At 33.3% G+C, this 15,481-nt stretch overlaps 1 protein-coding gene across 1 annotated transcript in view; it reads left to right on the top strand.

The window, feature by feature from the left end:
* Positions 1 to 15,446, top strand: part of LOC108561379 (neuroligin-1-like) — a 31,515-nt gene extending 16,069 nt beyond the window's left edge. Inside the window, exons 3-8 of the mRNA XM_017919281.1 lie at positions 1,206 to 1,403; positions 4,225 to 4,485; positions 5,136 to 5,608; positions 13,115 to 13,266; positions 13,326 to 13,444; positions 14,064 to 15,446. Of these exons, the coding sequence (XP_017774770.1) occupies positions 1,206 to 1,403; positions 4,225 to 4,485; positions 5,136 to 5,608; positions 13,115 to 13,266; positions 13,326 to 13,444; positions 14,064 to 14,866 (2,006 nt within the window). The 3' untranslated portion in view covers positions 14,867 to 15,446. The remainder of the gene's footprint in view (positions 1 to 1,205; positions 1,404 to 4,224; positions 4,486 to 5,135; positions 5,609 to 13,114; positions 13,267 to 13,325; positions 13,445 to 14,063) is intronic.
* Positions 15,447 to 15,481: the final 35 nt, after the last annotated feature.

Raw genomic sequence — 15,481 nt, 5'->3', positions numbered from 1 at the left:
AATCCCCCACTATTACAATTAAACCGTATTCATGACTTACTTCAAGGGATAAAATTAGATGGGACTTTTGCGTGAGCTTAACCAATAATTAAAAGGAAAAATCCAATTGAACAAAAAAAAAATCCAATTTTCAATTACTCCAATTTGCACCAAATGATCATTTAATCATCATCATCAAAACCTTTCCTACTCTAACAATCTCAAACTTTCCGAAAATAAATTAACAAATCGCAATGTTAATTGTAAATAATTTTACGTATTACAATGTGACCAATGTTTTGAGAATGTTACATAATGTACAAAGACCGATACGATGCAGGAAATGAACAATTCTGGCGAAATTCCTCATCTGCGGTTACCCTTCAAATGGTTAAAACCTAAAGCAAATAACGCATTTATGCACTGCTTGTTTATCTAAAGATCTGCCTACAATAGACTGTGATTCTCTTTGACTGCTGAGTGAAGCCAACAATAGCTGGGAAAATGCAGGAAACTGCCGGAGGTGTGTCTAAGTAAAGCTTAACTTTGATGTTTGTTTTGCAAAATAAAATCTCTCTCTCTGCGACACTTCAATTTAACGAATCTTATCCACCTCCGATTCATTAATTATAAACCTTCATACTTTCTCATCTTATGCGAAATGACAGCTGTCACCTTACGTCAATATATTAGCGTTTCTCAACTTATGCGAAATGACAGCTGTCACCTTACGTCAATACGTCAATATATAAGCGTTTCTCAACTTATGCGAAATGACAGCTGTCACCTTACGTCAATACGTCAATATAATACCGCTTCTCAACTTATGCGAAATGACAGCTGTATATCAATATATTAGCGTTTCTCAACTTATGCAAAATAGCAGCTGCGATCATACGTCAAAAAATTTATGCTGCGTGTGGAGAAACGCTGGTGTATACTATGTGAAAACTCACAAATTGTTGGTATATAAAGTAACATACTTCTCGGATCATAAGACACCCCTTTTTATAGCAATCCTAATTAAATTGATAATAGTATTATTTTCTATTACATTATAATATTTTTAATATATTTTAACAATATAATATTGTCAAAGAAAGTAGCCCATATAAGATTTGACAAACAGACCACGAATAGAGATAAAATAAGAAAATGTGCTCTCTTTCGTGTTGATTTGAAGGAAATTTCTTCTGGATTTTTCTATTGAGTATTTCGATTTTCAGGTTTCCTCAATGCCAACACGGATCCGTATCTGAAATCCCCAGCGAATTATGGGCTCATGGATCAGATTGCAGCCCTACACTGGATTCAGGAGAATATTGCAGTCTTCGGAGGAGACCCCACGAACGTCACCGTTGTTGGACATGGAACCGGCGCAGCCTGCGTCAATTTCCTCCTCACTTCGAGCGCAGTGCCTGAAGGTAACTATTTCCTGTAGCTTAGACCACCTCTCAATTATCAACTGGACTCAATCAATAGCGATTTCTGAAAACTTCTTATCTACAAGCATTTTATTTTACTAGTATTTTGAACATTCCAATTTCTTATCGAATTTTGTAATGATATATAACCAATTCAGGAAAAGTATTAGTTGTAATGTTACGATCAGTACTGTTTGTTTCGCTATTTATACCTAGATATAAATATTTTTATCAAAGTATTGTACGTGTCGCCTACCGAATGGAACTAATAATGGAAACACTTTGAACTAACACGAAGCTTGGGGTTCCGTTTCAGCAAATTTTCGATTATCCTTGCGACTTAGAAAGTGCGAGGTGTCGGAACCTCTCTTAACGTCGAGTGTGTTTAATGTGCTCGTAAATCATACGCACGTCTGTAGGTATGCTGTAAATACAGTTGGAGGATATGTCCGGTGGACATACCTCTTCGGTTATATATGTAATATTCAAAGGCAAAGTAGGGACGCTATCTGCCCTCCATTTATCAACTAACTGGGCGTCTTGACGCCTTGCCAACTGGCTTTCTGTGTGCCTGTAATTGACTTATTGGCCGGAAGTCCATTGATCGATCTAACAAAATCTTTGAAGATCCACTCACTAATTCCTTGAAATGACTTTCACTTGCACTAACATTTATTTCAATTACATATACTTGTACCATACTAACATTAGAATTTGTACAAAGAGCAAATGGGGTAAATGTGTATTCTTGTGGGTAATGATGACTTTAGTAATTAAAATTGTATATATTCATGTCACCCCTCTGTAATCAACTATGTATTCATGAAAAAATTGAATTCAATGGGAGACATAATGGGGTAATGTTAACTTTAAAGAATATATTTTGGGGTAATAAGTAAAAAAAAGTTCGTTGACCCATGATGTATTTACCAATGTGTGTAAATCTGTACTTGCGACGTGTGTTGCGCAATGATCTAAATTATACTCAACATTAAGTACTTGTGCTGTTAGAGTTGCGCTACATGACACGAGTAATTAACTGTTGATATACTATATTAATCAATACTTACTTGATTCCAACTGTTTATGAAACAATATCACTAATCTGGCTATACGTACACTACATTTCAAGTACTTTGCCAAATTTTGCTTCTTGGAGATAAAATTCTAGCATATTATATAAACAATTTTTGTTAATTAATTGTCTTATATGAGTTGCGTATATAATAGAAACTATACACGATAAATTACTTATTAATACTCAAAAAAAATAGTTGGCACTAAAATAAATTAACCAAATATTTCTATAATTTGTAAAATTTAGGATGAATAATTAGACTAAATAATTAATACAATTAAGATAATTTAAAGATTTTTGCACATTATACTAAAATAGACAAATTTCTTGTCCATTATATTCATTCCATTATAAATAATATTGAATTAACTAATAAAAAGTGGAAAAAAAGGTTTATTGCAGATGAAATTTCAAGAAGATGAATAATTTAGTGAAATGTGAAAAAAAATTGCACGCAAATAAAAAAAAATTAAAAGTGAGAATGCCAAATTGCCGGACTGAATACATTATCTAAATAAACGGCTAAACAAAGTATGAATTTTAAATTCCTCGCTTCATCTCTGGATGCATGCATCATTTATAATATCCATATGCGTGCATAGAGTTGGTGATATGGTTAAAAAGTACCTAAATTACTTCAACATGAATATATATGATGGACGCAAATGTGACACAGATTTATTTTATTCACTTTCATTAGCATACTTCATATGAAACGGAATGTTCTCTCTATTTTCTAGACACCTTTCACACAGCATGAATTAAAGAGATGTGTCATTATATCCCATTATAATTTTGTAAATGTTTAAAATTTAAAGCAACTTTGAATATTCGATTATAAGAAATAACTAATCGATTTGAGATGAAAATGTAAAATTATAAAAATGTTTAAGATTTTAAAGACTTAAAATTCTTTATCAAATTCAATTAATCAATAATTAATAAATATATCTTTTACTGATAAAATATCTTGTCCATATATCAATATGTAAAAATTGACTTGTTCTCTTCAGAATGCTTTCATCCAATTTAAATCTTAAGAACAAATATAAATATAGAATTAGAAAATATATTTTTTTATTCAAAAATATTAATATTTATAGGTGGTTTTGTTCGTTGTAAAATGAAGACTACCTAAAGCGGTAGATTTTTTTTTTATGGGAATCAGTTTAGAGTGCAACACTTTTTTCTTCCATAATACTGTTGGTAAATGTTTATCGCGAAACAATACCGGGTGTATTGATATTAAGCTTATGCAGCGGCCGAACGCCGCTCCAGGATTTGAATATTCACACGCTCTGTTGCATTTAATTTGCATAGAACATGCAAGCCCTTGCTGTTCGAAAGTTTTCTCTGCATATAAACGTTCGATGCGGGGTGAGGCGAGGCGAAGAGGGACGAACGGAGACCTCCCTTTTTAACCCACACCGCGTGTGCATCGGAGGCCCTTTTTTCGCCAACGCTCCGCGAAAATCCGTAGAGTGGAGGACTATCGTGAAATATCTACATACCACTTTAAGAAACTCGCTCCGACAGCGAGATTCTGCACCGAATGGTCTATTTCGTTATTCTTCCCCTCGTTCCTACACTTCCTCCTTTCCATCGCTTTTTTTCTCTCTCCGAAAGCTCTTCTTCTTAAGATCCGCAATAACAATTTGCCTTCGCGCGTTTACATACATTAGATATAAATTGCAAATTCGAGATTGCCCTAACTCATATTTATTTTTTTTTCTATTTCTATAGGTGTCTTATTTCATCGAGCAGTTCTCATGTCAGGATCTGCACTTTCTCCGTGGGCTTTAGTCCAGGAACCATCGAGGTACGCGGCTCAAGTCGCCATCCATGCCAATTGCTCTCCAGAATTACCACATATACACCTCTTGAAATGTCTTCGAGAGAAGCAGCTGGATGTTTTGATGTCCACACCGATCATAGCTCCAGAATTCGCGTTCGCCTTTGGACCAAGTGTTGATGGAGTTGTTATAGATACCGGAGAACCATCAGGTATAAATCATACATTTAAAAAGCACTAATATTTTCTCAACATATAATAACGTATTAATACATAATGTATTTAGATAACTTTCAATCCGACTTCCGTTTTGAATGTCCATAAAATGAAGAAATTTAATTATTATTATCATTGAGAGAAAAACAAAAAGAGACAAAAGCACACACATAATTATTATTTCAGTTTATACGTCTTATTTTTGTTTGAATCATTACGTTTTTGTGCGACTATTTACCAGATGTCGATGTGGCTTTCTAATCAATAACGATTCGTATCTACATCTTATCCCTGGATTTAAAGACGGGATTAAGAAAAGCTGCTAATTTCCCGGGATTTGTCTCCCGAGAAGAACTAACTAATCAATACATATACACAAAGGGTTATTTACCTAATATTTCAACTCTGTATTACTACTATATTTCTGTTAATATTTCAAATTATGTAACATACATTCTGATTCTATTGATATCATGTCGACTTTATAATCAATAATGATTTAAAGTCAAGATTAAGAAAAGTTTCCCGGGAAAAAAATATTAATACATGGTTTATTATTTCAACCCTGTATTTCTACTATATTTATATAAATATTTCAATTTATATAACATATAAAAAAATGTGATAATTCTTTTATTGTTTTCAGGCGATAATCCGCACTTTGGTGATTTCGACTCGAACCGACCAATCAAAGCCGAGCCTCAGAACGCAATCAATATACTAAATAATGTTTTGCTACGGAAATCCGTGGTTTCGAAATTGTCTCGTTATGATTTAATGCTGGGCGTTGTAAAAGCGGAGGCGTATTTTGCATTTAACGGCGAGGACGTTCAGTACGGCATCGAAGCGGATCGGAGGTCAAAGATATTGAGGACGTTTGTCAGAAACACTTACAGCTATCACTTATCGGAAATCCTCGCAACGATAGTCAATGAATACACGGATTGGGAACGACCAGTCCAGCATCCCATAAATATAAGGGATGAAACGCTGGAGGCGCTCTCCGATGCCCAGTACGTCGCCCCCGTCGTCCACACCGCAGATCTTCATTCAGCGGAGCACAGGAATTCCTTCCTCTACGTTTTCGATTACCAAACGAAATTCGGGGATTATCCACAGGTAAGGAATGGAACCTGAATGATTTCACTTCAAAACTGCGACGACCCAATTCCAGGATAAAGAAGGACGCGCGTATCGCGTGGAAAATTTAATTTAAATTTCACGTTCCGTATATTAAAGTAGCTGGTTTACGTTCGACAGTTTATTCTATTGAATTTACTAGACTCGAAACTGAGACTCCAAAGCAAATTTTATTGTCCAGAATGTTTCGGTCCGCAATAAATATTTGTCATAAAATGCACGAGGTGGAGAGATTAATTGAACGCATCGAACAGTAATTTATATTTTAAATCTAACGAACGTTTTTATTATTATTGTTATAAACCAAACGAAATGCTTTTAATAACAACGAAAATAAACAGCGAACATCAAAATTTACAGCTCGACATAAATCAATTCGTCCGTTAAATAATTGTTGACTGCGCTATTTTTAACAGTTAAAAACTGACGGGAAGGAGTCCTTACTTACGTAAGGGAATAATAAAGTGGTTTTTAATGAGTGGAACTTCTCGTGAGGGAGGATGGAACGCCTTCTCGTCCGCCTCCCAGCCCCTCCAGAACCAATTCCTGGATATACGCCTATGCGTGGTGGTGGTGGTGGTTGGTGCCGCCGCTGATGGTGGAACTTAATTACCCATAAATAATGATAATTAGTGTTTATCTAGTTTAAAATTTGCCCGTTGCTCACATGTTAAATTCATGAAAGGCGTTACTTGGTTTAACACGAGGATTACGCTCAAAAAGTTTAAATCGTTAATTAATACTTTACATGCACGGGGGTGCATCAGATTAACTTCGTCATATCTGCAGCTCCCGCCAGTTCATGCCTGCTCTCTAATTAGATTCAAACCTTTTTATCCGGCGACTGGCGCTTTCGCACATTTTGGAACATCCGAAACTAATTGTTGGTATATAATAAAAAAAAAAGCTTTTACTGTTTCAAGCATACTTAATAACTAGTAGTTATATACAGTATGTAAATATTATTTTCCAATATGCAATTTCTTCACATTTTTATGAGCTGTTATGTTATGTATTATAGTTATGATTATTTCGTATTTAAAATTATTATGAGGAATGGAATCTCTAATAGTAGAGACTTTCTGTTCTGTTTGATTTAATCCTCTTTGCAATTAATCTATGCTATCTCTGGATTATAATTACCGATATTAGTGCCATTTCTTAGGAAAATGTAATAATGTAAATATAGTTATGGATCTATGGTATTGCATCTGATATAAAGTTTAAAGTGTATTTCTTTTGATAACTTTACTTCCAACCAATTACAGCATAAAAAAAAAATTGGATAAAGCTTTCAACTTTATCCAATTTTTTCAATAATTTCCTAAAGTTCTTAAACTATAAAACTTAACTACATCAGATTACATCCAGTAAAAATTGAAATTTATAAACTGAAAAAAAGTATTATATTCTAAAATCTCATAAATAATAAGGATAAGCCAGCTAAAATATATTAAAACATTATCGGCTTTGTGTAGTTTGTCGCATATCATGAAAATAGCATGAAAACACGTATACACACTAAAAGTTTACAGCTCGGTGTATTGTGTAGTGGTTTTTAAGGATGATGGCCCATATTTTCTGGCATGAAAACTTTTACAAAACTATGACAATTCACGAACTAATATTACCACAATGTAGATATATAATATTTCAACTTTGACGAAACAACATTTCGTTGACACAAAAAAAAGAGAAGAAAAATACAACAACGTAAATGTACAGTCCACTTTAATAATTAGTTTAGAAATTAAAATCAACATTAATGTTTTATTTCAATTTTAAAAAGAATTTTTGAAAATAAATTATTAGAATGTCTTCAAAATGTGTTCATTCATGAGAAAATTCATTATTCTATGATTATATCATAGAATAATGAATGTTCCTTTAAATATGAGCACAACTCACAGAAATAATTATTATCTAGATGAAAACAGAAATAACGATGAGCGTCACCAATAAATAAATTTTGATTTATATAGCTTTATATTAAACACGACTGATGCAATATAAGTACTCGACTTCATATCTGCCAATGCTATAAATTAGTTTAGTATACACTATCGATGCAATTATTATTTTTCTGTAAAACTCTATTGTTTTAATGATAGGTAATAAACTGATAACGCCTCACCTACAGCGTGGATTTCCTATACGAATATCAAATATAAACCTAACTATAAATGATATTGCATAAATACAAAAATAATATAAATATTTCAGGTTTTTAAACTGTCCCATAAGAATTAAATAATGTGACAGAAACTGTAACTTTTTTTTTTGAAAATTATTGCTTACAGAGTATGTTCAAGATTTCTGATCTTGTTCTTTGATAATGTATTTGGGGAAATTGGTATGAAATTTTCTGCATGTGTGGGGTGAATTAGTTTAGCAAGAAGATGCAAGCAGTTCCGGCATGAAATTAATGTGAAACTGTTGAGTTACGATAATCCGTGTTCCTCGGCGGCCTCGTAAATAATAATTCCGGGTCGCTTTTACGAATTCCGACCACGAATTCAGTTTCTGTAGAATTTAGCAGATGCACCACCGCAGGCAGCACCGGAGGCCGCAATTTATTAAATATGTAAATATAAGGATTCGAAGTGGCTCCAAACATATCAATCTACGTTCCTATTCATGAAATTCCATGTATCTTGAACTTGTTAATTCACTCTTGTGTATTAAGATAACGCAAAAAATTGTAAGATTTGCCAAGACCAAATCTATCTTTTTAATATTATATTATTTTGATTTATATTTTATTGTTTTTCCATTTTCCAAGCAGTTAATAAGAATTATTCATTATTAATAATAATATTTAAAAATTGAATATTAGGAAAAACTAAACTTATGGTCAAAAAATTATAAGATTTGCCAAGACCAAATCTATCTTTTTAATATTATGTTATTTTGATTTATATTTTATTGTTTTTCCATTTTCCAAGTAGTTAATAAGAATTATTCATTATTAATAATAATATTTAAAAAATGATTATTAGGAAAAACTAAAATTATGGTCATTAACTTGCCAATTATAAAAATACAATAGATTCCAGACTAAAATGTCCAATAATTGATTCATGATTCATCCACAGTCGCAAAATGTAAAAATTGTGATTTTTCGCATAATTTTTATTGCTATATTATGCAATTGTGATTGGCTTGTGTAAATATGAAAGAAAGGTGTAATAAACAGATAATGAGTCTTTTGCGATGTGGGTGTCGTCCACGAAATAGCACAATGAAATCGCAATGGTAGATGGTATTTTCTCAAAACGAGCGCTTTAAATGTGGACTTGGCCGGAGGCCAGACGAAATGAAGAGGAGTCGGCCAATCGATGCGAATGCAGGACCTTTTAAGAGCACATCTATCCCAAATTGCATCGCTTCAACCCACTTACCCTGATCGGAATCGGAATCGAAATGATCAAACACCTTCGCAAACCAAAAGTAAAACGAAACGAAATAAAGGACGAAGAATGAATTAGAATGCGCTACGTTTCAGGTCTTATGTAAATGTTTGAAACTTACTTGATAGAGAGAGGTTGGAGTATCGCGGGTGCAGCCGTGAGATAATCCGTATAATTCCTGTCGTGGTCCATAGGCAAAGAATGAATGAACGAACGAACGCGATGCGGTGCGGCGCTTCGTCCTGCTGCCTTTTTCCTGTAAGCGACTCCATTTCCTGGGCCAGGCTTAAATTATTCATACCGTATATTTCATTCTCGCTCTCCCGAGCATTTCGACTCCACATCTTCCTTTACCATTCTCAAATTACACATCCTTGTTTCATTCTGTCATTTCACCTCAAACATAGCATTTTCTACTTACATACGAAATCTTCTCTTCTCCACAGAATAACGCTTCTAAAATAATCTTAAAACTACATATTTATAAATGAAACAATTTTATGTATGCATTTATATAACATAACATTATTAAATAATGTATTTTATGAAATACAGAATATTTTATTTCATACATAAAATATATATTTTAATCATTTATTTTACTAATTTTAAAAACTTATATCATTAAATATAAATGAAACACAATGAAATTTATATTGATTTTTAACATCATTCGACAATAAATCAGATTTAATTAAAAGAAAACACGAAAATTGTAAGAATGCAACGAATAACATTATTAAGAGTAGCTTGTCCTATAATATAATTACGTAATAGAGTGTAAAAAATCAAGAAAATATTGAAGAGTTTGACGATTTGCCGACTCCTAGTAAAAGGAAATACAAGTTCATTAGTTTGAATATCAAAGCTATGAACAAATATTAATTATTTTGAATACATATAAATATATTTATTTTGATTCCAAAGATGTTTGATTTCAATTATATAATGTACTTATGTTGTGTATAATAATGATGATCAATAAGTGATGAAATTCATAGAAACCATGTAGTAAATTTCGTAATTGGAACACTGTAATCAAACACATTTCTAAACAACTAACTACCCAAAAGCGTGACGATATAAGTTTGTAACCACGTCTCAAGTTTAACGCACTATTCAACATACAACAATGCTGTGTATAACTTGAGGTAACAGGTTTACCGCTGGTAATGTACACAACCTGAACAACAATTGAAACTTTTTTTTTTATATAAATGAAGTATACTAAATTCATGAACTTATTCATTTAGTGGCATGCGCCCACATTACGTTTATTTATATATTATATAATTAAATTGTAGATAATTTATATTTAAAGAAAGACAAATATATTCTCGCAGATACAATATTTTCTTAAGTGTAATTTGTACGTTCATTAATTATATAACGTCTTTTAGATTGAGACATTGAATAATATCTTAAAGCATATGAAAATCAGTGTTCTTCTACGTATTTTTGCCGGTTTGCAGATTTTCTTTCCACGTCAAATTTTTCTTAAATTTATAACATTAAATTATTTATTTTTTCTTATTTATTAGTTAAAATTTATATGTTAATCGACAACTGTTTCACGAAATATTTTACATATAGTTGGAGGTGTAAAATAGGTTGAAGAATGCTAATTTGAATCTTTTTTTGATCAAAGCCAAGTCGGAGCGTTGTTTCGCTATCGACATGAAAACTTTGAGGTATTTGAAGCATGAAGGAAGAGAATTAAATAAGATAAAAAGTGTATTGGGACACGGCGACAGACGGAAATCGATGTAGAGTGGAGTCCCGTAAAAAATGCAACTGAAAGATATCTAAGAGAAGAGCAGCTTCCTTTTGCAACCTGTCTAGAATATCCTGAGCTTTATTGGTGCACATCAGTTCTTTTACAAAAAAAACATAAATAAATAAAGCCTGTAGAAACAAAAGCAAGTGAAAGAAGATGCGGACGCAAAATACAGCAGATAGGGTAAGACCCAAGTAACAAACTATACAGTTTGCTTTCCGGAGAAGTTTCACTAAAGTTACCCAAAGATAATTCTTCGTGACACGTTATATGCGAAAGGTAGTAGTACTGGTGTGTATGGCTAAGTATATATACACACAATAAAGAGATAAAACTTTTTGGTGGAATGCATAAATTTCTGCACGTATGTGCATGTAATGTATGTGTGGGTGGTTGGGTAATGCAATTTCGCGCCGCACACTAAATTTCCAATATTAATATATCACGGGAACCGTTTGAGTTTTGCGCCCCCTCCAAACTTGTTAATATAAATGGAAAGTCGGGACGGAAAGTCTTTATGCGCCTCTAGGTATTCCATATTTATCTCGCCCATGGAAATTTGATTTCACATGGTCTTAACCCTAATTAGTGGATACGTTCTCGTGCCAATTAATCAACTTAAAGTTCTGGTGCCGCCGTTAATACACCAATGGCTAATTTAATAACGACCAAATCCACGGTCTATGTCTACTCCAATGACTATAGACTAATTAAAGGTGTCACCGCCACCTGATTACACTACTTGTTCGCACGGAATTAGTTTCTAAAGTAATTGAACATGCTGTTGCTTAGTTATCATTGAATCACGAGTAACAAACAACTGTAATTAAATATATAGTTATTCCAATTGGATTATATACAAAAAAATCATTGCAAAGTTATTGTTATTATATAATTATCAACTACCAATTAGAATTATTATAATTCTATTAAAAAATAACTCCAAATTCGTTATGATTGCAAAAATAACTGTAATTATTTATAACTTCTTATGTTTTACATACACATGTTAATATTGTTATTAATTGATGTGATAAAAGTTGGAATATTTTAAGATTTTAAAGTTTCTTCTAAATATTTTTCATGATCGAATTGATAATCATACCGACATGAAAACTAGAAAAATATGCAGGATAATTAAATAATATAATCTATTTATCCAATAGTTTTGAAAGTCAATACAATGTCTACTAAAAAGAAGATACATTTTCCAATCTAGTAAAATTATTGTATCAGAAAGATAATTTAATTGTGGTCAACTGAATTCATCTTCTATAAAGTGTATAGTTCTAGTTTTCCTCTAAGATAAGAGACTACAAGTTTTTTTGATATAATAATGTATTTGATAATGCATAAGGGTTGTCGTGGGCCCTAGGTACATGTTAATTAGATGACAACGGGATCTCGAATGTCAGCATCTTGGAAAATTAACTTTAGAATTAATGTACATTCTTGAATTGTAATTCAACTAATTTTCGTAGGCCCCAAGATGTCCCGTGGGACCCAAAAGTCTAGTGGGCCCCAAACAAACCCCGTATGGATATGATTCACTGACAAAACTGTGTGAATGCAGCAGTAAATTTAACGATTTCTTGCAATAAAAAAACATATATTTTAGAAAAAAAAAAAGATGCTATAAAACAGCAATACACTGCGCACAAAACAAATATGTTTACAAATTGCTCTGCAGAGTCGTGGAAAACAAGGTTATCCATGCGTATCTATATTTAATGCCAGGAAAGTCCGCATACCTAGTAAACGAGCCACGGAGTCACTGGTATTACAGTGTACCTGAATTTTAAAATCCTGAACTTTATTTACCGGTTCAATTACGTCCATTCGAAAGCCACACTTTCTATTTACTTTTAATTACAGCTTCAAGTTCGCAGTTATCGATTTCTCTCTTTAATTATGAAAAAGTATATTTATAAGTATATTTTCAGCGCAACATAACGAGACTTCCGTTAAATAATGAATGAGTACCAACAAATATTTGTTTTTATTACTGTTGACATATTCCAATTGAAAAGAGGTTGACTTGATACAGTATTGTCAATATTATTACAGTAATATAATTCATTATTTGTTACATAATATATAATTATTGATCTTCAATTAATATAATAAATTGTTAGTGTGAATTACAAATTTAATATGTTAAATCAGAAGCTAATAATATATGAATACAAGTTGTAAGAGTGTTTGCCTTTTAATAAATTTTAAATAGGATTAGGTAAAACTTATGTAATCACTATATTAAGAGTGCAATTCAAACTTCACTATTGTCTATTTCTACAGAGACAAGGATGTATACACGGTGAGGAATTGCCGTACGTCTTCGGGGCCCCCTTGGTCGGGGGCCTCACGCACTTCGGGCGGAACTACACGAAGTCGGAGATGTTACTTGCAGAAACCACCATGATTTATTGGAGTAATTTCGCTAGGACTGGGTACGTACTCGCAGACCCAGTTTCCATAAATTCCACTAATTATGAAATCCATCTTTAAGGAATCCTAACGAACCGCAGGAAGCCGATATTGCTCACGGCGCTAGACAAGAAAGGAATCGCTTCAAGAATATTGAATGGACTGCTTATGAAGCCGTCCACAAGAAATATTTAAATTTAGGTAAGACTATCTTTGTATCATATAACAATTTCTTTTAAATGATTTCTATAATAACAGTTGAAACACAAACAGTCTACACTGTTTTTTTCTTCTATACTATAATATTTTCTTTATAAACTGTACATCATAAATCAATATGAAAATTGACGGATGATTATAGGTTTTGTCATATATGTTGTGCAGTCTGCATGAAACCACGCATCAATTATTCAAGTTGTCTCTATTCAAGTAGTATCTTGCGTTTGCTATAGGGAATAATCTCTACAGGAAATCGAACTGACAAGCGAATTTATATAAGTAACGTTTTCGAATGGGTTTTAAATGGTGCGATGGATTTCCCGAAGCCCCGAACCATCAGAAAACTAGCACTTAAGGATATTGAATACGCGAAGGATATTCTAAATTGCAAATGCAATCAAAATGCTACACCTGGCTGTTTTTTTTTTCATCTTGTAAATTTCAATCGAAGAGAAAGGTTATAGTAAATAATTTATAAGAAATATATTTGAATTTGCAGATTTATTGGTTTATTATCAAATTAAAAAAAAATTGTGTTAATGTTATTACAGGTTTCTCATGTTTCGATGGAATTAATAATATTTTGTGATTTTTGTTTTAGATACAAAACCAAAGTTGAAGAATCACTACCGAGCACATCGACTGTCGTTCTGGTTAAACTTAGTTCCTGATCTACACAAACCAGGCGGAGATGATGTGCCGCGATCACATCACGAACTTCCGGACGACGAACCACAGCCAAAGCTGCCGTCGCTGAATCCCAGAAAACTTACAACAATCGAACCTCCGGACCAGAAATCCACGCAGATATCCCTAAATTCGTCAGCTGTAACTCCGACTATTGATTCTACAGAGCGAGTTGAAGAACTCGGCGGAGCCAGTACAACTACCCACCCCGTCGAAGATGGTTTCGCAGCCTATTCAACGGCATTGAGCGTGACGATAGCAATAGGATGTTCGCTGTTGATCCTCAACGTTCTCATCTTCGCCGGTGTGTATTACCAACGCGACAAGACTAGGATGAACGAGAACGGACATGGACAGGCAAAGAAGCGCAATGAAAATGGTCAGATGCCGAACAACATCTGCGGAGATCTAGAGTCCAGCATCATAGGCGTTAAGAGTGATCCCGCGACGATCCTGGGCCATCACCATTCGCATCATCAGCTGCCGCCTCCGGAATTCGCCGACATACCACAGAATAACGCAACACTGCCGCGTCCACCGCCTCCGCCAAAACTGTGTAAAGCCAATGTTAACACCCTTACGTCCAACCCCATGCCGGAGAATCAGCCGCTGCTGTCCACGCACAGCATACAATTGATCAACACTGGTACTTTAACCAAAAAGAACACACAGCTTAACAGCAAACAGAACATCCCCATGGAAGAGCTGCGTGTGTGACGCGAACTAAAGTGATCCATTGCAATAATTTTATTTACGGGGGAATGTTGAAGGAGAACAGATTGGAACGAATTGAAATTGAATTAATGGATACATAAACTGATTGCTCAAAAATCACCGGACACTTGAACTTTAGTGATTTTATTTTATTTTTTACTTAGCGACTTCAAGTAAATGAAGAGAAGAATCAAGTATAATAAACAATATAAATCTTATCGCCATTTCCGCAGGGAGGAACGTATTCAATTGTCCCCGCGGATAATGTATAAATCGGTTTCTTTAAAACTACGTGTTTACACTTATATTCTGAGGGATACATAGAATTTTCTTGACGCTATTGCAATTACCTAAAGTCCCCAAGAGACCAACGTATATAAGTAAGATGTAACGAATTGCAATAACGTCAGCTGTATAAAAACAAAACTGAATAATATTTTTAAACAAGCGCTAAACCTTTAGCAAATGTTTAAACTAATTTAAGGTGGATGCGTCTGTTCTACATTGCACGGTAAAAATCGCTTCGTTATAGGAATTGGAATTGTACATAAACATAATCTTTTAACATGTCTACTTTATTGTTAATGTATAGTTAAATCTACTTTTCTGTGATAGATA

This window comes from Nicrophorus vespilloides, unplaced genomic scaffold (assembly GCF_001412225.1).
Source record: "Nicrophorus vespilloides isolate i.1.1-1 unplaced genomic scaffold, Nicve_v1.0, whole genome shotgun sequence".
Taxonomy (NCBI): Eukaryota; Metazoa; Arthropoda; class Insecta; order Coleoptera; family Silphidae; genus Nicrophorus; species Nicrophorus vespilloides.
This window is presented reverse-complemented; position numbering and strand designations above follow the sequence as displayed.